A 27436-nucleotide genomic window follows, 5' to 3' on the forward strand; every position below is an offset into this window, starting at 1 on the left:
CAAAAGCAAGTTCAGTGTGGAGATTCAGCCTTATGGATGACAAGTAGGGATAAAATTTGGGGCAGCAGCATCTTTTAGACCTCTCAAATCACACCATCCAAGTGCATGATGGCTACTCAATATGTATATCACTTTTATATCCACAGCTAAATGCTATATCCTTTTTTACTAGGGCTATTACTCTGTTTTACTCTAAGTAAAAACTTCAATCAGTTTTTCATCCAGCCTGAAGAATGGAAGGGAGGAGTGCAACACCATAATGATATCATATGCACTGCATTTTTACCTCCACAAATTCTTGTTACAGGTTACTTGAACCTTCACTTGACCATCAGTTGTGAAAATTGTATTTTTTTGCCTCACTCACTTTGAAAAAGGCTTTTCTCAACTGCAAAATGAAAAGATTTCTTAAAGAAGCAGTCCTTGCCCTTAGAGATACTCTTGGTCCTTATTTCTAGGGCTGGGTGATAATGGTTATGACAGTCAGCTCCTGAGCTTGACTACCTGGCTTCAGATCCTGGTTCCACCACTTGCCACTACCTCATATGGAGAAAGTTATTTAAACTCTAAATTATAATTGTTTCTGATTAATAATAATATATCAGTATCTTGGTTTATAGTGAAGATTGCACAAGATAATCTGTGTAAGGGTTTAACCCAGTGCTTACAATAAGCTCATCAGTAAATACAAGCTTTTATTTTCATTGTCCTTTTTTGAGGAGCAGCATTAGGGCTGTTGGGTACAAATCACACTTCTGTGGTACTCAGGTATTTTATAATGGGAACACATTAACCCTGTGGCACAATTTAGTCTAAATAACATCGGTTAAAGACTGGTCTCATGAAACGTCTACAAATCCAAGCTTTTGAAAGGATCTACAGGCATACTTTGACATGATATATTAAAGAGGATCAGAAATTGCTGAATCATTTCCAGCCAAAGAAATCAATTTATAAAGACAGATTGCACCATGAAATTATCAAGTCTGTATTTTGACAGACTAATTTTTTTTTATAGAACCAAAAATGTCATCAATTAAGAGGAATGAAAAATTACAGGAAAAGAGCTTGGATATCTATGAAGTGTTGCAATACAAGGTTTCCTGCTCTATCTACATTTAAAGTTCCATTGTTTTCAGAACTTGCCTGATTATCTTCTGGGGGGCCAACTCTGCAGTTGAATTTGCTATGTAGCTGCTGGAAGTCTACTCCCATGGATAGCTAATCCATGGAAACCCATCATCCTCGGGCAGTTTGTGAGTTACACAGGCTGCCCTCTCCAGGACAATACAGAGTTCAGCATGTATTACTCTCTTCTCTCTCCAAATCCCAAGAAAGACACCATCAGTACAGCCCACTCAGCTCTTGTCTTCTGCTCTCTATTTGATATTGGCACTCTGCTCACTAGGGAGCTTTCCTCACTGGGCTGCTGAGAGCAGTGGTCTGGGCATGCACGGCTCCTCCCGAGACAGGCTTGGTCAGACTTAGCCTTGATATTTGGGCTTTTCTATGTTTTCTGTAATGAGCAGTAGGGAAGGACTTTGTGTAGGGAAACTTTTAATATTGGAGAAAGCAGCATTCAATAAAGGACATAAAAGAGAAGGAATTGAAAGAATACACACACATCAACTATACTTCAATTTAAAAAAAAGAACACACACGCACACACACACACACACACATGAAGACTGTAGGAAACAGAAACTCAGAAGGACTTAATTTGTTTGCCCTCACTCAATAATAAACAAATATGATAAAAATTATTAACACTTTTTCAGTATTTGTAATATGCTAGGCACTAAGTGCTTTTCATTTTTCATAGCAGCCCTATGAAAAAAATAAAATTATTAACCAAGGTTTATAGGTGAGGAACTTGTGGCATCAAGTAAAGTTAAATAACTTGCCCAAGGTTACACAGCTAGTAGGTGGTCGAACCAGGACTCAGACTCAAGCTGTTTAATTACAAAGCTTTTATTCTGAATGCTTTATTACTATAAAATGAAAAAGATACAACAATAATTTCTATCACACTTACTGAACAGATATTTCATGAAGTTTCTAAGTTCTAAAGTTTAATAAAAACACTAGTAATTACTATTCATTCATGTCTCCAAATACATAGAACTTATGAAGTGACAGATTCTGTGTAAGTTATTTTGATAATGATTTCTTCTAATTGCTGTTGTTCATATTTTCTATCTAACTTTCAGGCCATTTCTGTTCTCTGTCTTGGCTCATATAGGGAGTTATGATGGAGAAACTGTTCTGTGGAACAATAGCACAGAAAATGGTCACTATATCCTTCACCCTGATTATCAGCGGCTGCTAAAATCAAAATCGGGTGAGCGTAAGTTTGCAACTAAAATAATGTGGCTGATTTCAGCCACAGTAAGCCTGGTTGTTTGTTCATGGACCTGCTGCAGCTTGCTCCTAAATTATAGATGATTGGCTATAAGCACAAGGGATTAGTATATCGTTGTCTTGTCAAAGTGACTAAAAAGAACCTTGTGATTTACTTGGCTTAGCAAATTCTCCATGGCTTGCCGTTCCTTCTCTTTATGCTACATCAGCGTTTCTGAATTACTGACAGCAGGGAGCAGGCCTCTCATTTTTATCTAGTTTAGTTTTTGCCAATAAACCTTGCCAAATTGCCTTTGGCTGAACCTTGGGCACTCCTTGGTAGGAAAATGGGAACTCGTGTTCACTTGATAGGCTGCTCAGGCTCAATCTAGAGCTTGTATTAAATATTATACCACCTGGAAATCTTAAGTTATTTCTTGCTTTAGAAACCTGTGAGGAGCATGAGATGGGAGTAACTTGTATTTTATGGGAGTTTAGCATAGCAGATGAATATTTTATACTCAAGCAAAATGTCTTGACAATTGCCTTTCACATTTTATTTTAGTTTCTTTAGATACTAAAGGTTTTTCCTTAGACTAATTTATTTGGGTAATGAATATGTCATTCCTCATGGCCCAGTGAGGTTCTGTTGTCTCAACTGGATAAACTCACAGAGGCTGAGTTAGACCTTATGAAAGGACTGGTCATCAGATACAACTTTTGTGTGTGTGTGTGAAAAGCTAAGGGAGTAATTTTTTAGGAGGAACATGACTAACTTAAGGGATTTAGAGTTTACTTAGCTGCAGGCACAAAACTCTGACCTGCTTTATATACAAAAAGCTAATCATGAGGGTTCATCTGAACCCTCCATGGAGAGGGTGGAATTCTGCCTTTTTGTCTGCATTAGTCCTCAGGAGAGCACAGTCTTGTTCTGATAGCAGACCTAATTGTGGCTATGATTAAAAACAGACAGACAGATAGGAAAGAAAAGCAGATAATGTCCAATTTATAAAGGACACAAGAGGCATTGCTATAGACTTGCTTTGAAATTTTGAAGACACCTCTGTATAGGTTTTTCATAACAGTGTGCAGACTATTTATAGATTCTGAGATAAATATCCCCAGTTTTTATTAGTGTGGCTTGGAGATGGTATCATTAGATAATTGAAGCACCATTAGGAATATCCTTTCCAGGGTAACTCACTAAAATAATATTGCTTAAGAATGATCATTGAAATACATTACATAGTCGTATCTCATGTTCATTAAATTATTTGCAAGCTTAATATTAATGATTAATAAGTTGAAAATGCCATGATATTAAAATCACATTTGTCTTGAACATATCAGGATCTCTAAGGTGTTAGCAGGGACTATAAAATGAAGTCCATATTAATTCACATCAAGGGAAAACACAGTAAGCTTGTATGGAGTATGAGAAATAAAAATGGAATCAAGCAATCCTTGAAGTTGGGGTTGAGGAAGTGAACAGCACAAGGCTCCGTGGATGTTGACTGGAAACATATTGTGAGATTTGCTGGAGTCTTTGGAGGCTGTGATGGGGGTGAGCCTATTGTTTTTCATAAGTGTTTTGTTTAAAAAGCATATATCTGTTCATTAAGACACCTGGCTTTTCTCCATCTCAGATAGAGAGCCTCAAAAACTTCCTGGTGCTGGGAGGAGCCACTTCACCCACCCCACAGCTGACCAGGCTACTCTGGGAGCCTGTTCCTTTGAGACAGACACTGAGCTCAATAATGCTGTTATGAGGCTTTGCTTCCTTGAAGCAAGAGAAAACATTGCAGCCACAGGTAAAATATATATTTATATTTTGACTGTAGACTGCTTTGATATATTGTAAAGTGTTGGAGCAGGGAACAATAAAGAAAGTTCAATCTAATCCGATCTAGGTCTTGTAGAGTTTGACTGCGTCTAAGCGAATGGTCAGCACCAGGTCACAGGAAGCCACAGGCTGTGGCAAACAAGGTTAGGATTCAGGAGGATGGATCCAGGAACAGGAGCTAGACCAGACCCCACAAGCAATTTATACAGTGCTGCGTATGTCAGGATCAGAGTGAGAAAAACTCTGGGCAGCAATCAGAATTGGTGTTGTAGCCATGGCGTAGAGATTTGGTAGGGTAGAGGGCACAGCAAGAAATATGCTCCAAATATATGAGCCAAAGCTTAGGTCTGCATGGGGTAGAAGGGTTGAGTCTTGAGATGACCACACTGACACTTACTATCAAAGTGGGCTATGAGAAGATAGTGAGAAACTTGGAGATTGGGGGCAATAGCAAAACTTGAAATAGCTGCTGCTAACTGCTGATCCCAGGTCAAGAGAGCTGCCTGCTCTTTGTCTTAATTTTTTTGGTTGGGGGCTATGGGTAATGCTTTGGGTGTCTTTACCAACTACGAATCCTTTCCAGAATAAGTCAGAGTTCTGGTTAGAGCTTCTTCTAAGATGTATGCTAACATATGATTTACCATAGTTATTTGATATTATAATAGATTGAATAACTATTTGCTTAATTTCCCCTTTGTCTTCAATGGCTGTGCTAGTGTGGTGTTGATGCAGCCTACATGCTCCCAAAGTAAAAATCTGCTCCTAAGAACAATGCATAGTTTTGACCTTTCACCTAAAAAAGTATTTTTTTAATTTTAGAAATATTTTTCCTTAACGTTAGGAATCTAGACATATATATGTTATATGATTGAAAAAAGAAACATATCTAAACCGTTTTCCACATTCACTCTCTCATATTCAATTTGCAGATGGAAAACCTGCATGATTTTCTTATATAATTTTTCTGCATTAAAAGTCAATAAAGGTATACCCTTATAGAGTTTTAGAACCATTGTGAAATATTTAGAATAGACCTTGAAACAGATTCTAAAACTCTCTATTTTCCAGGACGCACTTATACTTACAAAATGACTATTATCCTGAAATTGCTCTCAACACTAATTCTTCTTACTGTTATTCCCAAATTGTTTCCACTGAAGCGGCTACATACCATTATTTCTACCTTAAACAGATATGATTGTGAATAGGCAGCACATTTGTGAAGCAAATTGGAAGTCTTCTACAGATTTATCATATAATAATAGGAACTTTGCCACAGAAGAATAATTTAGGTAAAGTGCTTCTACAAGCATATAAAAATGGAAAATGAAAAGGTTAGTTCTAGGCCTATGAACCAAGAAAGTGTTCCATAAGGACTTACAATGAATTCTTGATGAAAGATTAAAAAACAAGCTCATAAGTAGAATTCAAAGCATACAGCTACATAGAGGAATCAATAGCTATGCTGCTATAACTACATATACGCATCCAGCTCTGTGCAAGAGGAATTTTACTTCTTTGGTATATGTGTCCAATGGGTAATTAAGAAACATGTGTTTTACGTAATTGAAATATTATTATAATGTTGAAATTACTATTTTATAAGTTTATTTGAAGTAACAGATTCTATCAAAATTTAAAAACCCAAGGGCTTCCCTGGGGGCGCAGTGGTTGAGAGTCCGCCTGCCGATGCAGGGGACACGGGTTCGTGCCCCGGTCCAGGAAGATCCCACATACCGCGGAGCGGCTGGGCCCATGAGCCATGGCCGCTGAGCTTGTGTGTCCAGAGCCTGTGCTCCACAACAGGAGAGGCCACAGAAGTGAGAGGTCTGCGTACTGCAAAAAAACAAAAAACAAACAAACAAAAATTTAAAAAGCCAAATAATATCAAAACAATGAACAAAGGAGTGGTAACTAGATTTAATGGAATATCTTACACATCCTATCTCATTTAATATTCAACAAAAACCAGTGAAGGTATCATAGGGTTTTTTCCAGTTTATATTTGAGAGAATCAGAGTGCTGGAAGTTGATTTTGGGGCTACTCACCTCTCCAACATCCGTATGCTTTCTACAGGGCAAACCAGTGAGGAAGTTGTTTCTTGTGTTTGTAGTTTCCTAATTAGGGATTCTCTTACACGTTAGGGGGAGCCAACCTGGTGTCATGTGGAGGATCTGGGTATGTCAGATTCTGGGATACATTTAAGAAGCACCTTCTGGCTGAATTTTTGGCTCATAATGTTGTTGGTTCCATTATTGTGTCTACTGATAAGTCAAATTGATACCTCGCTGCAGGAGATCTTGAGGGGTGGTTGAAAATCTGGAATACAGAGGTACATTGAAAAAATTATAACATTATCTTTATTATTTTTGATTGCCTTTTGTTGCAGATAACTATGAATCAGGTCTTGTCTGTTTTCTAGATAAAGGAAGACACAATCAATCTGAGTATTTTAAAGAAAACATATGTATTGATCAGACTTCTTTTAAATAATTCATGGGGAAAAACAGATTTTTCTCGATATTGAAAATCCTCTGTTAATATATCGTCAAGTCAATCCCCCAATTTAGGAATGCAGTATTGTCAGTAATATACCATTGTTTGAGAGTAAACAGTTAAGATATGCCTTATTTGAAATGAGACTGTAAACATAATTTAAATAGAGTCCTGGCCTTTCATCTAACATTATTGTCATCCTGAGGTAGTTTGGGATTTTTGTGTCACTGATTACCTGCTCAATTTTCTAATAATACTATAAAATAATAGTATTTTTTGTATTTTATATGAAAAAAAAGACTTTACAAAATAACTAAGGAAAACTATCAAAGGTGTAAAATGAACAGTTTTACTAGCACATATTTCTTAATTAAAATAAAATTGCAGTACAGATTGTGTTTGGTGGACACAGTTTATATGGCACCCATACCTAGAACAGCCCTATTTCTTGCTTCAGCACCATCTAAAGGACTTATACTCCAGACAACACCCGCTTGAAGACACTCTTTTTTTTTTGCACCTCATCTCACCAGAGCCCATGTGGCATGGCCATATAACAATGTCAGCATTGCATTAACTTCTCCAACTGCCCAAAGCAGCTTTTCAACTCCTTTCATGTTCAGAATGCCAGCTTTGCCCCACGCTGTCTCATCACACCTGCCCACACACCGATTTGAGTTCCCACCCAGACACTCTTTTTCCTGAGAAAAGTCTAGCACTTGCCTTATTTACAGAGCAGAAGAGGCTGTACAGCTCTTGGAGACTTCTGCATTACCCGGCCCAAAATGGTCTATCTGCCCAATTTACCATCATTTTCTGATTTACCATCACCCTCCATGTCCTAAAGGGCTGTATGGAATTCTGTCAGCACAGGTTGGTATCCTCAAGCCGACTTCACAAAGGGAACAACAACAGACTTTGTCTTCCAGCATGAAGAGAATCACCATACTCAGGGCATGAGAGTGGAACCTGAGGCTGCTGAATAGGACCAAGTTAACTGGCCAGATAGAAACGGAGGTTCCAGGGTATGCTCACACCACCATGTCTGAACAGTGCTGGTTGAAACAGATCAGGCTGATATTTTGTCCCCCAAAGTACAAAGGGAACAGGAGCTGAGTTCCCATGAAAATAAATGGAAAAAAGAAAAGAAATGTGAGACAATAAATATTTTCTTTATTCTATTTTTTTATAAGCAGGTATAAATCAGAGCTTAGTTTCATGGGAGGAAGGGGTTAAAAGCATGAGCTCTGAAATGAGCCAGCTTGAGTCAAATGCCAAACTCTACCACTTATTAGCTTCTGTGAGCTCAGGCAATTTATTCAAACTCTCTGTGCCTCTGTTTCCTCATCTATAAAATAGGAATAATGATCATTCATCCCTCATGGGACGGGCAATTGTGAAGATTACATGAAATTATTCATGTAGAGACCTTAGAACAGGAGAAACTCAGCAAACATTAGCAATTGTTATTTAGGCAGGAATAAATCAGACAGTGAACAGAAGAGTTTGTTTTTTTTCTAAAATTTTCTATATTTGATTATTACCTGATTATTACTTGGCTGTCATAGTTATCTATCTGTTTGATAGTAGTGCAGTAAATGTATCCACATTGTAGTATGTTTCTACTAAATTTTGAAATTGAAGGGATCCACTTATTTTGGAGGAGAAATTTTTCTCACAAATCCTGGTACATTTTGAGCTGCGTAGAGGCCCCAAACTTTTCATGTCTCCAGTGTCCTCCACTTGATGTAACTGCCTTGGTTAATAAGGGAGGCCTGGAGCTACAGTTCCAGAAATGGAAGTCAGTTCTTTCATGACTAATGAACTTTAATGGCCGATGAGATTCAAATGGAAATCAGGCCTAGCTCATAATAAATGTCAAGTAAATATTAGAATAATAAAAAAAACGATATTTCTACCTGACCAAAGATCTGGACAGGAGCACCACAGACATCAGTCACACAAATGCTGCAGTCTACAGAGGCGGAGAGAGCCAGTAAGGGGCCACCCGGCTCACACATCTCTACGGAACTTATCCAGTCTTCATTGAGGTCGGAACGATCTTAACAGAGTTGGGGCTTCTGTGAGTTTGTTCTTACTGGAATTAAGACAGTACTCCTAAATGAACAGAAATGCCAGAATTCTAAAATGTCCAAATATTAAATGATTGCAGTGATGTAACCCTTTTTTTTAAAGTCTGATACGGAAATTGAAAAAGGTACATTTAGGAGCAGCAATCTGTGATACAAATGCAAAAGAACAGCTCATGATAGCAGAGGTTAGGAAAATGGTATTAACATTCAAAAAAAGGTTTCTAACTGATTTAACTAACTTGAGAAGTGGAAAGAAAGGAAGGGGGGGAAGGGAGAGGATGGAAAGAAAAAAAGTAAAATCAGCTATTTGATGAAATTGATGAACTTCATCATGTATATAGGTTGTCACATATTCATTATCCATTTTATATATATTAGTGTATATATATCAATCAAAATCTCCCAATTCATCTCACCACTGCCCCCCGCCCCTGCCACTTTCCCCCCTTGGTGTCCATATGTTTGTTCTCTACATCTGTGTCTCTATTTCTGCCCTGCACACTGGTTCTTTATCATTTTTCTACGTTCCATGTATATGCGTTCATATACGATACTTGTTTTTCTCTTTCTGACTTACTTCACTCTGTATGACAGTCTCTAGGTCCATCCACATCTCTACTTTTGTATTTCAAAGGACTCAGCCTCAGAAAGCCTGCATGAAAATAGTTTGGTTTTTTTCCCTTCTGTTTGAGATAGGAAAAGAGCCACCAGAGCTGGGTAGTTTTAGAAAGTAAAGGCGGGCAAAGCGGGGGACAGCTGGGTTTTCTAGTCCCTTCTGCTTGAGCTTTAAATGTTTTTTAAGAACTCACTTTTGTCAAGCTGTCTTGGATATGGGTGCTGCTAGTTCCAAGGGCCACAGGAGGCAGTGGGAGGGGAGCAATGGAGAGGAGGAGAGGAAGAAAGAGAGAAAATTAGCAGATACTGGAAAAAAGCAACAGTGAATGTCCTTCTCATAGTGTGAGAAGAGACACCCTTTCACAGAACAGAAAGATATGGGAGACAGACTGAAATACAGAGATAAGAAGAGACTCAATTCTTAAATATAGCTAGGATCAGAGCAATTTTTCCTGAACCAGCTTGATTTGTACAGTGTAGTGACTTTTGACCTACATTTGAATGTTGCATTTGTCTTTTCGTGGAATTAATTCTGTTCTAGCAGTTATAAAAACAAAAGGAAAAGCAACCGTGTATTTTAATTTCTTACACTAAGGCTTCATTTTTCAATCACATTCAGTGTGATTAAAGTATTCAAAATTTAGTGCAGTGTGATTCAGTATATTTCAAAAAAGAAGTTTTTTTTTAATAACTGTGAATCAGTTTTATAACATATTGATCTGAGGTTGGTTTTCAAGTTAGATTTTTAAAAGTATGTGGTGTGCTATGTCTATTTCTAGAGTTGGAGAGATAGGGGTAGGGATGGTTTATCTGTGGAGATACATTTATCCCAGGAAACTGTCAGATGATTGTGGTATAAAAAGAAATTAGATGATGCTTGTGCTTCTTCAGTGTCCATCTCAGCACTAACCACTGTTATGCTGGGCAGAGTGTGTACTGGCACCCCTCCTCAGCTGATTGCTTTGATGACCAGTGACTTTGATTGAACCTATTCACCCAGTGTTTAAAATTTGATTTAGTTGCCCACGTTTAAACATTAAGAGGTTTCATATAATATCCAAATTTCTTGCTTCTCTTGGAAAAGAACGTGTCATTCCCTGAGAGTAGCCATGGCCCCCTTTATGGAAAATGGGTTCCCTCTAAGTCAGTGTAATGCCACCTTTCTTTCCCTTTTGCCTATGAACACTGAGGCTGACTTTCATTTGCTATTTATCATCTTGTACGAGACTTGATTTATTCATTGACACTGCCTTCCTGACCCCTGTAGGCATTTTACTTTGTAAATCCTCTGACAAAGGTTGATCATTCATAAGCCTGTCAGATATGCTGGGGATCCCTAATGTTCCCTCATATCACACAGGCTGTGTTCCCTGCTGCACTCCTGTGGATACAGTGTGAACAAATAGAAGACAAGGAAATTGCTTCTGTATTTAAAACATAAATTGTCAATGAGGAGCTCTCGCTAGATGGATACACATTAAGAGCGGTAGCCAAGATCTGTGAAAACTATCATGTAACACATATATTTTTCTAGGAAAAAGTACTCAGTAATTGGACTGGCTTTTGAGATTTTGGGAGGGGAAGATGCAAAGAAAGTAGTAGTATGAACAATTCTGACAGTACTTCAACCAAAGCTTTATTTTTCTTTTTAGTTAATATACATCTTGCTATACAGGATTTTAAAGTGGGAATGTTAATTTCTGTTTTGCAGTTCATTATTATCTCTTCAGAAAATATCTGTTTGTTTCTTATGATACATCACTTTCTAACTTTATTAAACTTACATGTCTATGTCCCATCTCCCTTAGAAGACTGTAAGCTCCTTGAGTTCAGGAACCATATCATCTTCATTTCTGGTGTCCCCAGGACTTCAATTAATAATCTAGCACATGTTAGACACATATAAATGTTCAAGGAAAATACATTTTATAAAAGTAAATCTCTGTTTTTTCAGGCAAAGCATTGGCAACTTGAGAACTGTTTTTCCCTTCCTAAAAGAAATACTAATTTAATGGAAGATAAGATTCAAGAGAAAAGCATAAAGGAAATTCCTTTGATTTCTAAGGAGGAATCAGGGTTAGACCCATCAAAACATTCTCTACTTGATAAGAAAAACAAAGAGTCAACATACAAGTAAGTACATCTTACCTGTAAAGAGTAAAATTGGCCCCAGATTCCTTCTGTGCTTTGTGGAATGTTCAATGACTACTTCAAGATTTTGCTAACATTTAGGTTATTGGTAGGTATGTGTGTGTAGCAACGGGAGAACGTATGTTCTCAGGGTGATATCTGATTCTTACTTCTTGTCTCTGTTGAATGCTTGACTTCTGTGTCTTCTAGTCTTTTGTTTCTACTCCATTAGCAACCTAATTTTGGAAATTAACCCCTTTCTTCAAAAGCAATATATGTGTGTATATGTGTATGTATGTATCTACCTAGCTAGTTACCTGTCCATCTTAGAATGTATGTCAGATTTTACTCCTGGTTTTAGTAAGGCACACAGAGGTATATATGTCAGAAGTTCAAAGAGCTTGACTTTGAATGTTGGATATCACTCTCCTTTTATGACTTCTAGCCTTTCCTTCCTGTTGTTCAGCCATTTCTTCTTTTCATGCCACTGATGGATCCCATTCTTACATTCATCTAACTCTAATGCCAGGCAGTTTTAATTGTTTCTTTTGTTTCCTATATTCTTTTTTTTTTTTTTTTTGCGGTACGCAGGCCTCTCACTGCTGTGGCCTCTCCCGTTGCGGAGCACAGGCTCCGGACGCGCAGGCCCAGCAGCCACGGCCCACGGGCCCAGCCGCTCCGCGGCACATGGGATCCTCCCGGACCGGGGCACGAACCCGCATCCCCTGCATCGGCAGGCGGACTCTCAACCGCTGCGCCACCAGGGAGGCCCCTGTTTCCTATATTCTTGCTAACTCATGATCTCGTAATTTCACCTTTCATATTAAACAATCTTTTGAGAGAACAATTTTGTTCATTGTATTTTCTTTGATACACTTGGCATTTTTATTACCATGTACCTATATTACTTTTATTAAGGTCTACAGAAAAATTGCATAGAAAGCACAGAGAATTCCTACATACCCCACGCCCATCCCACACAGTGTCAAACATTAGTGTGGTACATTTGTTACGATTGATGAACCAATCTTGATACTTTATTATTAACTAAAGTCCATAGTTTACATTAAGGGAGTACAGTTGAGAGTTCTCTGATGACACCACGCAGAGACCTCTGCGTTGCACCTTTCTAAATTAATGCACTCTTTGGCTAAGCTCTTGGGGCTCAAACCCACCAGTTGGGGTTTTTCTGTTCCAGTCCCCTCACACTGGCAGCCTCACCTTTTGCACAGCTTCTCTTGGGTTAACTTCTGCTTGACCAATAGGAAGCTCACACGTCCTTGCCACACCAACTGCTCCACAGCTACACCTTCTCCTCCTCTCACTGGGGTACCTTCAACCACAGTAGACTTTTTCAGATATTAATGAGTCACTGGTTCACTGTGTCCCTCTAATGGTTACCCCAGGGGGCATGTGTTAAACTCGTTGCCTGGTTTATGTGAACAGGAGCTAGAACTGAGGGGGAAGCATTCCTCCTCTCCCGTGGAAGTGGTTCTCAGTGCCCACCTACGGCTCTCTCCAATGCAGTCCTCTCTTAGGATTGCTGCATCCTTAGTCTGTTTCTATCCTAGAGTGGTGGTTGGCTGAGCATCACAAGATGCTACCTCCTTGACAAAGTGGGCCTGCGCAAGGAATTGATCTAGCACCTCACTTTGGAATGTGGGAATACTTTTTACCTCTTAATTAATTAATTATTTTGCTTTCAGACTTTTTGGACCTCTGATGACGAGGTAGGAGAGAAAAAAAAAATTCCCCTTTAAACATCCTGTTACATTAAATTACCTTTTGGTATTTGTTCTTCCATTTCCTTGAATTATGGCTTGCTGAAATGTCAAGTGGCATTTTACTTTCAGGCAGAAGAATCTTTCAATTTAGAAATACAGCATGACCGACGCTGTACAAGAATAGAGTGCTGAGAATGGAAAGACTTGGTGTTCGATAAAATGCCCCCACCCAGCCACCCAACTCAATTGTACAGATCAGGAGATAAAGTTACCCCAGGGTAACACAGATTGATCATTGTTTCTCTTCCTGTGACACTTCTAGAAGAGTGAATGCAAGTGTCACAGATTCCTGTTTGAGTATTTCAGCCAAGATACTAATTTCCCATTACTTATGACAATCTCAGTTATTCTTTTTTTTTAAATTAGCCTTTCCTTAGATTTAAAAATTGGCACTTTAAACTGTTGACTTCTTTCTGACTTCTATCCATCTTATTTCATTTCCTATTGTTCCATGACACTTTACTTGTCTTCTGAAAATTAGTGCTGATGTATAGGTTCCTAACTTCACAGATTTCTCTTAAAACTAGAGCTTTGCATTCTGCCAGAGGAAATAAGACTACAGCAGAGTGATCATCTCACCTTCGTTATACATTTCTGTGGGCCTTGGGAGATGTTTCCGGCAGTAGAAAGCAAAGTTATCTCTGTTTATACCGCATCTTTTCAAGTGACAACACATCCAAAAATACCTGTGATATTTAAAATTTCTGCCTTTAATTCAAATGAGTGAATTGAAATAAATTTTAAGACTTTGTAATTATGAGATAGAAGGGAATAATATCATTTTGGAATTTTTGAACTAATTGAAAGGAAAAGGTTAAAAACGTATCCTCAGAATTGACTTGGCAGATACAGCCCTCACTTCTCCTGGAAACATGTCCATGAATCCTATGGAGAAAACCTACAAATGAAATACAATTGTCAGATGTAGAATGTCCCTTGTGGCCTCCATCCAGTACTGAAGAGATTACAGATCACCTTTTCCCTAAGAAAATATTATTCTGAAGAATGTGCCCTATTTCTAATCAGATTAGGAAATCCAAGGAGAAAATCATGCCAGTTCTTGTCCATATGCAAAAGTATGAAAGAAAAGTAAATATGTGAAAGAATTTAGAGAGACTAAAAGGGGAAAAGCACATTTGGTGTGTGTATGCGGGTGGAGGGATGTTTAAATGGAGGGGGAGGAAGAGTAAGATACAGATGAAAAAAGAAAAAAGCCAATAGAAAATGAAAGAAGCTTGAAAAATGAAGGAAAAATTTAATAATTTAAAGCCATGTTCTCACCTTAACTCCTAAGATTCTCTTTCCAGGATAAAAAGCTTGGCATTTATGATGTTCTGTCTTATACATAAATACCAGGTTTTTATAGTGCTTAAGGTATTTTATAGTATTGTGTGTGAGAAGTAGGTAGGTGGTAAAATGTCATCTTCAATTTAAGTCCTGGGGATATGCAAATGAATATAGAATTTAAGAGAAAATAGGAAGTCCTAATGCTGAGTTAAAAACTGACACAAAGAAATAGATTTTTCTCCTTCTGTAGGTTCTGCAAAAGTCATTAGTACCACTAGAAAATGGGAAAAAAAAGAAATAACTGAAAAAAGTAAATGGGGGAACAAAAACCACAGTGGACATACATTTTTCTTAACCTATGGCAATATTTGGTTTCTGGATTCACACAAAATTATTGTAATCTAGAAAAATTGTAGATAAAATGAATAATTTAGACAATATAACCTTAGAGTGTTTCTTTATTATGAAAATAATACATTTTCATTAGGAGAAAAATTAGAAATACAAACAAGCAAGAAGAAAAAGATGAAAAGAAATCATTAGCAGCAAAACCACCAATAATACTTAGGCATTTCACTCTTCAGGTCTTGTTCTGAGCATGCGTATACAAATAAAGAAATATACATTTTATAAACGTGAGGATATAATACACACAGTTTATAACCTGTTTTACTACTTAAAACCATACAGCCAGTGCACTTCCGAGTTACTTAATATGAGTATCTACAGACATCAGTACTCGTAATGACCTCTTAGGAATTTATCACCTAGCTTTTTAAACATTGTCTTCTTTTAAAATATTTACAAATTTTAACTGAGAAACATTTATTTAAATAACTTCATGCACACGTGTTAAGAGTACCTGACTGAATTCATCATTACAATAAATTCTTTGAATTGGAGTTGCTGAGTCAAAGTTTTAAAGGCCTCTGAGTCTTGCTAAATTGCCATCCCAATTATGTGAAGACTCTACCACCATCAGTATATAGAAATGGCTGTCTCTGAACCAACACTGACTATTGTCATTGTCTTAAAATTGCCACTCTGATAAACCATCAGTTTTATGTTGTATTTTTTAATTATTTGTGAGAGAATATTTTTCACGTTTGTTAATCTTTAATAATTCAGTAATGAACTTGAAAGAGGTATCTGATGTCTGCTAGACTAATTCCTATTGAGGCCTTAAGAGAAGCACATCCCAGCCTCTTCTTGAATATATCCTACGGGCTGCACTCACCATCGTGCAGATAGCCTTCTCTGTTATTCAACCACTCTTTATTATAGAAGGGCTCTAATTGTAGGTCAGATCTATCCATTTGTAGGACATGCTCTCATCCATCTTCATCTTATTCTAGGGCAACAAAGAGCAAATCTATCCCATCTTCTACTATGTGACAAATTTTTCTTTGGCTACCATTAAAAAAATATTTATGGGGAAATGATTATTAGAAACCAGGATAAAATAATTAGATGGGAAATGAAACATAAATTCCATTAATTTCTCTGTAAGTTTATATAAGGCAGAAGGTACACTTAAAATTAATGTTCCTTAGAAATATGAAATAATTATGTTCTAAATTCCATATTATTGTTAGATGGGAACTGATATTTAATATCATTTATATGCTGTTGATTATCTAATTATTCTGCCAGTAGAGCTTATGTGAGAAAATAAAATAAGAATATTATAAATATAAAAAATACAAACATAAAATAAGAGTATTAGAACTGGCTGTAAGGGGTGTTGGAACTCCTGCTTTGAGTGAAAAATATTGTATTATTCTTTCTTAAAGAGATAGTAGCCAATACTTATTAAGTTCTTACCATATTCCAGGCACTGTTCTAGGGTTTTTGTGTGTTTAACATTTAATTGTCACTATAATCCTTGGTGATATCTACAATTATAATCTCCATTTCATAACTAGGAAAGCAAGACAGAAAAAAGTTAAGTGATTTACACAATGAAGAAGAGGTGAGCCAGGGACCCCAAAGCAGGCATTCGAACTCCAGAGTCAGTACACTTTGCCACTGCTCTGTTCTGCCTGTCTGACAAGCAACATGTGACCATATTGAAAAGTTGCTGGTCCCTGAGTCAAGTGATCAAATGTTTTGTCAAGTACCTGCTATGGGTAAGCCACTACTCTAGGTACCTTCACTTTCCTTTAGGGCACTTGGGGACTTGTCACACATCGTTCCTCCTTTCTACATCCAGAACCGAGAGATGGCAGATTTAGTCTTTCCTTCTCATAGAATTGATGGCAAGGATGTCAGAGCCCATAGTAGGCTCCCTTCTTGCATCAGCACATAAGACATTTTTGCAAAAGTTTTAAACTCTATCTGTGTTCCTTATTACATTCTTTAGCTTCTTTGTATTCGACCACTAGGAATATTGGACTCTTAGGAATATTCACTTCTTTCCAGTTCCCTGTACATTTTCATAGTAACCACTTTCCAAGAAGTCAAATATCTATGGAAAAGAAGCAATAGGTTGGCCTGTAAATCGAAGTTGATTCTACAGTCTAGTTGTTCATAGAACTGCCCTTTGTCTTGGAGTTTTATCAGTATAGCTCCATTTCCTAGGCAGTCATCTAATTCGTGCAGGTTGTTATGACTCTCTAGAAGAGTTTCTCTTACTGTCCGCCTTCTTCTTTCCCTCTGTGGATTAAATTCTTTAGTGGAGATAGACAAAGTCTTTCATTTCATACAAAAGATACTCAGTTTAAATGCCACTGGATGAGAGAGCTGGAAAACAAAGGGTCTAAAAGCAGGAAACCATTCAGGGTGTTTGGAGAAAAACTAAGGTCTGGTGTTAACTAGTCCAAAGATAGACCTCCCTCAAACTTTTGCACTTCAGTTTATTTCAGTTATACTTTCCTGAGGAAAAAAATATATTCTTAACCTAGTAACTGCAAGACCTAACTGCACCGTAATTTACCTTTCCTGCATCCACCACCAACTTCTTATTTTTACAGATTCTCTTACTATTTAAAATGACTCTCTAAAGATACCATCATTCTTGTCTTCAAAGCCCGGATAGTGGCTGAATAAACATGTTTTTTTTTTTAAATTAATTTTTATTGGGGTATAGTTGCTTTACAATGTTGTGTTAATTTCTGCTATACAGCAAAGTGAATAAGTTATACATATACACATATCCCCTCTTTTTTAGATTTCCTTCCCATTTAGGTCACCACAGAGCACTGAGTAGAGTTCCCTGTACTATACAGTAGGTTCTCATTAGTTATCTGTTTTATACATAGTAGTGTGTATATGTCAATTCCAAATCTCACAATTCATCCCAAACCCCTTCCCCCCTTGGTATCCATATGTTTGTTCTCTACCTCTCTCTCTATTTCTGCTTTGCAAATAAGTTCATCTGTACCATTTCTCTAGACTCCACATATAAGTGATATACAATATTGTTTTTCTCTTTCTGACTTACCTCACTCTGTATGACAGTCTCTAGGTCTACCAACGTCTCTACAAATGGCACTATTTCGTTCCTTCTTATGGATGAGTAATATTCATTGTATATATGTACCACATCTTCTTTATCCATTCCTCTGTTGATGGACATTTAGGTTGCTTCCATGTCCTGGCTATTGTAAATAGTGCTGTGCTGAACATTGGGGTACATGTATCTTTTGGAATTATGGTTTTCTCCAGGTATATGCCCAGGAGTGGGATTGCTGGGTCATATGGTAGTTCTATTTTTAGTTTTTTGAGGAACCTCCATACTGTTCTCCATAGTGGCTGTGTCAATTTACATTCCCACCAACAGTGTAAGAGAGTTCCTGTTTCTCCACACCCTTTCCAACATTTATTGTTTGTAGATTTTTTGATGATGGCCATTCTAACTCATATGAGGTGATACCTCATTGTAGTTTTGATTTGCATTTCTCTATTAATTAGTGATGTTGAGCATCTTTTCATGTGTTTGTTGGCCATCTATCTGTATGCCTTCTTTGGAGAAATGTCTGTGTAGATCTTCTGCCCATTTTCTATTGGGTTATTTGTTTTTTGATATTGAGCTGCATGAGCTGTTTGTATATTTTGGAGATTAATCCTTTGTCAGTTGCTTTGTTTGAAAATATTTTCTCCCATTCTGAGGGTTGAATAATATGTCTTATTCATGGGAGATAGTATGTTGCGAGGGAAATCATTCCAGTGTGATTTGGGGAAAAGCTGCTACCTACCATCAGTCTTTTGGATGGCAAAGATTTCCTTAAAAATAAAATCTATAATTCCAAATAATTTATGTCGATATGCCCCCCAGTCAGGGAGGTAGAGCTTAACTCTCCTCTTCATCTTCCTTAAGTGTAGACTGTGCTTGGAAACTTGCCTCCAGAGAGTAGTGTATAGACAGGTAGGGAAAAAGTAACTGCAGAAACTTGGGAAACACAACCTTGGCCAGGTGATAAAGTTAGCAGTGGTAAGTCAGGTTGATAGCCTGTGCCCTTGATAAGATATAATGAGAATAGCACTTCATCTCTGTTATCTTCCTCCCAACAATCCATAATCCTCGTGTAACCATAAGAAAAACATCAGACAAACCCAAATTGAAGGAGATTCTACAAAAAAACTGACTGATATTTCTTAAAATTGTCAAGGTCATCAAAAACAAGGCAAGTCTGAGGAATTATCATAGACCAGAGAAAACTAAGGAGTCAGAAAACTAAATGTAATGTGGTATCCTGGGATAGAAAAAGGCCATTAGGAAAAGCTAGGAAAATCCTAAAATACTAAGGTTAGTTAATCATAATATATCAGTATTGATTGTGACAAAGGGTAATATAAGATGTTAACAACAGGGAAAATTGGGTGAGGGGTATACCACAACTCTGTACTATCTTTGCAACTTTTCTGTAACTCTAAAAGTACTCTAAAATGAAACTTTTACTTTTAAGCTCATTGGGTTTGGGAGATACAGTCAACTAGGGGAGAGGAAAAGGAAGGAGGGAAATAAACATTTATTGAATACTATTATTTATTAGACACATCGCTGAGCATTCATCCATCTTGTCTCCTTTAAAATCACAGTAAGAATCTCATACAGAGCAGGAAATTGAGGCTGAGAGTATAGGAAACATCTCAAGGTTCTATAGCTACTCAATGTGTAGCAAAATAGGGAATAAAGGTTAAGGGCAGCAGTAATCACAAAGGGTTAAAGGGTGCAAGGAAAGGAGGCAGAAGGGAGAGGGCAGGCCCCATGGCTCTCAATGATTTTGTGAAAAATAGGTATGTTTTCTGGCCTGAGGCTTCCAAGAGAATAATAACAATTTTTGGAAACATGGCTTGTAGCTGTTAAGGTTGAGGTCTGTGACAGTGAATGTTAAATATATTTGAGACCATTTCCTGTTTCCTGACTGGAATTATATACAACTACGGACTGGTTTCACTTCCTGTGTTTTATTGATAAAAGCTTTTCCTGTGGATTCAAGCTAATCTAAAGTTTTCCTATCGATTCATGTAACAAGCCTCAAAAGCACTAAACTTTTTTTTTTCTTTTTGAATTTTGGATACCATAAATGAAGATCCAGGCATAACACTGGATAAAAGAGCTTTTGACACATACCACTGATTAGCCCATATAATTTACACACAGGGCAAGTATAGTGTGCGTTTCTGTGGCATTTTCTTTTTCATAGTTTTTTCTCTGACCTTCCAGTTTTTATGGGGACAGGACCTTAGCTTAACTAGCTTCTCCTCCTTCGTGGCTCTTACCCTTTTATACCATCACCTGGCTAGTAGGCATTATATTCAAAGATATAACTTGATTAGTGTAAACAGTTGTCACTACTTAGGTCCACAGGATAGAGACGTTTTTTTGTTAAAGGTGTATATTTATAGCCAGAAAGTGTCTGTTCATCCTTTGTGGTTGATATTTTGTTTTATCATAAATTATTTTCTTCCAGTGTCAGACCATCAGAAGTTATAAATTTAGGTAAGAATATAAGGAAGGAAATGTTTATAAGAAAAAAACACATAACCTTTACAATGGTGAAGTTGTAAAAAAATCATTCAGTAAGTAATCACTGTTGATATATTTTATCGTGTTATTATTTTATAGATTGGTATGAAGAAAACAAGTAACTACTCTATGTGCCAGGAATGTTGGTATTCCTTAATAAATCTGAAAGTAAGCTCTTGTGATCTCATTTTAACAAAGGAGGAAAGCGAGGCTCAGAGATATTAAGTGACTTGTCCAAGCCTTCATAGTATACAATAGGCAGAAGTATAAGGTCTAAACCAGAAAACATGTGGAAAGTGACCACTATAGTTTCCAAAATAGAGTTGGCACAGGATGTTAATTCTCTCTCCTAAGTGTTTAAAAGATAAAAATAAAATTAAAACTATTTTTGTTCTCAGAAAGCCCAAAGCCACACAGAACAATGTATTTGTTTAGTTGTGGCTGACCAGAAAAAAACTGTTAAAAAAGTAATTGAAACAAAAGGATTGTTATCGTATTGAAGTGTGTTACTTAGAAGAGTTGTGAGAATCATTCTCAAAGCTCCATCATATAATGAGAATATTTCACTCACTACATATCTTTTGTCAACTTATGTCCAAGGGGAAGCTGCACTTTCACAGAGCAAATGAGCTCATTTCTGTTGAAATTTTGCTGTCAAAAGATACATTATTATTTGTTAATATTCAATGCATATTTATAAACTAATCTACTCTATAAGGGTTTTGTCAGGATTACATGAGAAAATATATGTGAAGCACTTAGTGCTTGGCATATTGTAGAAACTCGATACAGTTTTATAAGTAATATTATTTATTATTATTATACCTTAGACCACAACTTTTAGAGTGAAATATACTTGAGTTGATGTCTAAGGTCTACCATTTACCAGTTATGTAAATTCAGGCAAGTTACTAAAGCATCTTGAGCCTTGATTTCCTCATCTGTCAAAAGGGCATAATGATACTTTAAAGGTTGTGAAGATTTCTCCTTTGGTTTAATATAACACATTGGTTCCCAAAGTACGTTCCCTGGTCTACCAGCATCACTGGAAATTTAGGTACATTCTGGGGCCCCATCCCCACCCAACTAAGTTAGAAACGGGAATGGTGCAAGTGGTTTATGCTTTGATAAGCCCTGTAGATGATTCTGATGGCTGGTACAGTTTGAGAACCACTGATATGGCAGCACATGACTTGTCTCTGATCAGGTACTAATTACCTGTTAGTTTACTTTTCCTAGATACTGAGCCACCACAATGACAAAAGCACAGACAGTTTTTACCTTCACAGAGCTAACAGTTAAACAAACATAGAATCACATCTTGAATTAAGTTTTTGTAGACTTCCATTCCATTATCCATTTATCCCATGAAGCAAAAAGAAAACTTTATTTTGTCCAAGACTTTGCCTGTAAGGGCATAATTAAGAGTCTTCCTTCCCATTATCTCATTGTGTGCATCATAGATACAATAATAAAGATCTGGTTTATATTTTAGCAAAATGAAAATGAACCTGCAAACTCAAAATTTTAGATGTGTTGTTAAACGCTGAAAAATAGATTCCATCTCACAAAGCCTACAGTTTTCTTGCAGATAAAAGAGAAATTGGAGCTTTTCCCAAACTGCAGAATACTCATTTTCAAGGGAAAATAGCAAAGAATACAAAATGAAAAATAAATGAATGGGGAGCCTTGAGTTTCTTTTGGTCCCTTTGCATAAAAGGAACATGGATTTATCTTGAACAGCTGTGTTTATAGGGTTTGCTGATCTGCAGCTGTACCAGCTGAGTAACAGGGAGGTTAGATTTTTTTTTTAAAAAGTTAACTTGGAAATGTGCTAGCCCTTTCTGAGGAATTAATGATATTATACTTTTTTTTTTCCCATCCTCCCTTAAAACCTGCTGTTGTAAAGGCGGTTTTAGGTCATTAAGCATTGGAAACTTGAAAGAACTACCTGAAGTGAATAAACCAGCTTTTCTTCTAGACCCTGAGAAATACTTTAGGGAAGAACCAGAGGAGGAATGTCCCCAAATTCCAGAGCTTCCATCACTTTCTGAAAGTAAGTCCTCAACCATCATACCACGTCCATCCTCTCTCCCCACGAAACTCAACCAATTAAGAAAACAAAGTAGAAAAGCACGAAAGTAACACGTGTTCGCCTTGTAGGTTGCAGTGAAATGACGTGCGGTTTGACTGCTAAGATTTATAGCTCAGCTGCCGATCTGTGTTCTCAGAAAGGACAGTCAACAGGCCAAAATACATAAGAGGAATATTTTTGTTTTGCCACCTTTCTGAAGTCAGAATGCCATGAATATATATAATGAGTCTGCTATGAATGAGAACCCATTCCTCCCAACAACCTTAATTTTCAGATCTGATACCAGAGAAAGAGATATCCTAAGGCAGCTTCAGAACAGAGTCTCTGACAATCTGGTTTTGTTCTTTTCATGTGAAACACTATAAATAGCAGCTACTTAAAGTGTATTGTCTTAGAGCCTTCCAGCTGTTGTGCTAGGCTAATATGATGAGTCGACAAGAAAGCTTAATTTAGAAAACAGAAGTGAATGATCTCTGAGGATTTGAAAACAAGATGTGCAAAAAAATGCTCTAGTTTTCGGACTGTTATAGGCTTCTGAGTGTCTTAAGAATTTGAAGAGTAATCTCTGTACAAACATCCTACCCGCAAAGAGGGACCCGACGGGAGTGCAGGCAACACAACCTGCTACTCAGCGAGGCACTCAGAAAGCATATGGACACGGCAGGGAATTAATTTAAAATAATTAATGAAAAGAGAAGTTTTCAACTTGTAACAGTCAAAAGATCAGAATTGCACTCGAACCATCTGAGATCTGTGGTTTCTAAACTTCAAATCCTCTGAGATGGGGGTTCAACATCATCCTTGAGAAATAATAACCCTTGTAGGAGGGAGGCATTTATGTCTACACTTGGGGAAGTTTAAGCCTCTTGTCTCTGCTTGGTTCCCCATGACAGCTGGTCAACACTTTTTTAAAAAAAATTCCACTTGTAAACAAGGTACAGCTGTCATTTCTCACCGCTGTATTTCCAGTCTAATTATTATCAGCTTCCTTTGCTTTTTCTCAGTTTCTCTTTTCTAAATCTATAGTCGTTCATTTGCTCTCAGGAGGATCATCTATGATATCTGCTCATTTCTTCAAAAACATGAATCCACAAACGTTAGGGCTTTAAATAACCTTTAGTGCATCTGACTGTGCTTTCAGTCTATCAGCCTACTGCTTTTTCCCCAGGATGATTCATCTTCAAGAATAAACATGGGGAGGACTTATCTTGTCCTGCTGAGTCACAGACGGAAGAGAATGTGGGGAACAGACAGTAAGACAAGATCCAGGGAGCCAGAACAAAGTGTAAAGACAGTCCAGACATAGAACATGCACACAGGAGGAAACCAAGATGGAGCAAGGAGTCAGAATAGAGGCAAGAGAAATAGGAGAGAAAGAGATTGCAGAAGATGGAGAGCCAGGAAGTGGGAGAGAGCAAGGGTGAGGGCAGCAAATGTCTCTCCTCAGCCCTGGGAGCTCCTGTTTTTGTGAGGAGCCTTGCACGTTCTGCAGCAGGAGAATTCTCCTTCATCTGCACATAAATTCTCCTCCTGGGCAGGGAGGATGTATAGGGGAAGTTGGGGGTGAATGGCTGGTTGGAAATACTGAAAATACAAAAAAACCTCTAATACATTATCAAAGAGAATTTTTTCTCCTGGATTTCTTAATATAAAATTTTTCTATAGTTTCCACACCGTTTAAAAAAGACGTTTTCTCTCTTTTGCTTTTCTATTTTTCTTCTTTGCTCCCTTTTAAATATTTCCAGTCATCTGCCTTCTCTGCAAGTGAAAATAGTTCCTTTTTTAAAAAGTTTCACCGACTTGAGGGAGAGACAGATGTAGACTACTGAGGACAGCAGAATGCATGACACATGCCACCACAAATGAAGTTCTGTGGACGCATCAGGGAAGAAGGCAGATTAACTCTGCCTGGGGCATAAGAAGGAATTAGTGGAAGTCACCTCTGAGCTGGGACTTAAAATGAGTAGGAGTTCAAAGGGCGAGGGAGGAGAAGAGGAAGTCAAGATCAAGGAAACATAAGGAAAGACACATTGTGGATGAAGTAGGGCACAAGTCCAAATGATTCCAAGCTGGCTGCAATGGGTGACTTCAGATGGTGCCACGTTGACTGAGTTTGACACAGATGAATAGAGTTGAGTTTGGAATGTGTTGAGTTTGAGGTACTGGTGTGCTGTTTAGAAATAAGGGTCTGGAGAATGGGAGAGGTTGGTAACATGCTCTGCATAATAGCAGTCTTCTTGCTCATGTGTTTATTTAGCCCTCCTGGTGGATATTGAATGCCTGCTCTGTGCTGGCCCTTGTGCTGGATGGTGGAGGCACAGAGCTGACGTGTAGAGGCACAGCCTTCAAAGCTCTTGAAGACTAGTTGGGGAACTAGATAAGGAAACAAATCATTATGTTTTACAACAAAGGCTATAATAGAGATAAGCACTGGGTACTGTGGGATCACGTGGAGGTTCATAGATGATTTTACAGAGAAACCAGATTGTGCCTGAGCTAGATATTAAAAGTTAAATTGATATTAGTTAGGTAAGAAAAAAGGGGGGATGATATTACTGGCAAAGGAACAGTATATGGATGGTGTGCTAAGGGAGCTATAAGTAGTCCCAAATGGCTGGGTTCTTGAAGGGACATGATGAGAATTAAGGCCAGAGAGGTAAATGGGGGCCAAATCATGGAGCACCTGGTGTACTGTGTTAAGGACTTTGGTATTTATTTTACCAGAAATGCGGAACCATTGGAATGTTTTTGTCAAGTATTCTGAATTATCCCATTTTATCTCTTCTATTAATTCTTCAGTTTTTAGATCTCTTTGTGTTAACCTTTTAGTGATTACTCTAGAGGTTACAGTACTTTATTTCTTTTTGGGGTACTAGGCTTCCATCTGAGATTATTTTCCTTTATTCACAAGAAATTTCTGCAGTATTTCTTATAATGTTGGTCTGCTGGTGAGTAATTTTCCCAGCTTTTATGTGTCTGAAAAATGCGTTTATTTCATTTTGACTTTGGAAGGATTTTTTCACTGGGTTTAAAACCCTAGATAGCAGGGTTTTTTCAACTCTTTAAAGATACTATCCCATTGCTACCTTGCTCCTGTAGTTCCTGTTTAAAATTCCACTCTTCATATTATTGTTGCTTCTTTGAATGTAATTTTTTTTCTGGCTGCTTTACAGGTTTTTATCTTTATCCTTGTTTTTTAGCAGTTTTATCACAGTGGGCATAAATACACTTTTCTCTGTATATATACTGCTTGGGGTTGATAGGAATCCTTGAATACATCTTTCTTCAATGTTGAATAATTCTCAGCTATTATCTTTTCAAATATTGTTTCTTTCCAGTTACCACTCTCCAGTCCTTCTGGGATTGCAATTACACATATGTTGGATTTTCATTATATCACAAATATTTCTTATGTTCTTCTCATTTTTGCATTTTATTTTCTTCTCTGGGCTTCATTTTGGATATTTTATATTGACTTACCTTTGCATTCACTAATCCTGTCTCTTTTGCCAATCTCTTTTAAACCCATGATATCAGTTCCCAATTTCAGATTTTATATGTATATGTGTGTGTATATATATATACATATATATATATATGTATATATATTTCTAAAATGCCATTTGAATCTTGTTTATATATATTCTAATACTCAGTTGAAATTACTTCTGTTTTCATCCATTTTGTCCAAATTTTCTCTCTGTTTTCTTTAACATATTTATAATAATTTTAAAGTCCTGGCCTGCTAACATCAGTATCTGGGTGATCCTTGGATCTGTTTCTAATGTCTATTTTTTCCTCTTGGTTATTGGTCACATTTTCCTTTTTTCTTGCAAGTCCTGTAATTTCTGTATAATTTTTTATTATATGGCAGAAATTATGTGTTAAATATCTACAGATAATGAACTTAACGTTTTTTCTCTGAGGCAGTGCATGCACCCTTTCCTTAGCTGGACAGAGAGCATGAAGGGTGGACCATGTTAATCCAATTAGGGATGGAGTTCGGTCAGTGCTGGGTTATGGCTTTAGTTAGACTTCGTTTACTTTCAGTTTCAAATGTTTGTTTTAGGCCTCTCCCTGTAGTGCAATATTGTGACCGAAGGAAACATTAATCTGCCTCCCCAGTCCAATCCACAGCCTCCCACACTACCCCAGCACTCAGAATATGTCCTGTGGGGAACCCTGGCCACAGTTACAAAGTTTCTCCAAATTCCAGTCCATCACACCACCCCACATAGTCATCAAAAGCTCTTCTGATTTTCCCTTCCCTTAGAAAATCTGTCTATGGCAAGCCTGTTTCTTAGCAATGCCCAGACATGATTAATCCCCAAAGGGAAGAAAAGATTTGGCAATCTCAGCTCATCTGAGAATGGTTCTACTATCTCATGAATTTTAATTTGATAATATTTGTTTTCACAGCTCTCTGAAGGCTTTAAAAATATTATTTCTGTAATTTACCTTTTTTTTTTTTCTATCTGGTGCAATGAGAAGGAAGACCTGCCACTACTTATTAAATCCTATCCAGAAACAAAATTCCTGTTGAAATGTTTAAGCAGGCAAGTGACATGACCAGATTTGCATTCTAGAAAGCTTTCTGGAAACTGTGTAGTTGATGCATTATAATGGGGCTAGACTGAAGGCAGTGTATGTATTAGAGTGGTGGGAACTTGTTGTATGACGCAGCTATCTTCTTTTGAATTTTCACTTTGCCTTCTACTAGTTGTTTATATCTGGATAAATTAAATAAGCTACAAAGTCTCAGTTTTCTCATCTGTAAAACG

At 37.4% G+C, this 27436-nt stretch overlaps 1 protein-coding gene across 1 annotated transcript in view; it reads left to right on the forward strand.

Annotated features, from left to right (window-relative positions):
• Window positions 1-27436, forward strand: part of WDR49 (WD repeat domain 49) — a gene marked incomplete at both ends in the record, with an annotated part of 137014 nt that overhangs the window by 96756 nt on the left and 12822 nt on the right. The window contains 9 exon segments of the mRNA XM_082624325.1: window positions 173-196; window positions 198-307; window positions 2243-2341; window positions 3987-4151; window positions 6329-6462; window positions 6466-6516; window positions 11343-11521; window positions 20505-20533; window positions 22470-22616. Of these exon segments, the coding sequence (XP_082480451.1) occupies window positions 173-196; window positions 198-307; window positions 2243-2341; window positions 3987-4151; window positions 6329-6462; window positions 6466-6516; window positions 11343-11521; window positions 20505-20533; window positions 22470-22616 (938 nt within the window).

This window comes from Mesoplodon mirus (assembly GCF_964341445.2).
Source record: "Mesoplodon mirus genome assembly, chromosome: 6".
Taxonomy (NCBI): domain Eukaryota; kingdom Metazoa; phylum Chordata; class Mammalia; order Artiodactyla; family Ziphiidae; genus Mesoplodon; species Mesoplodon mirus.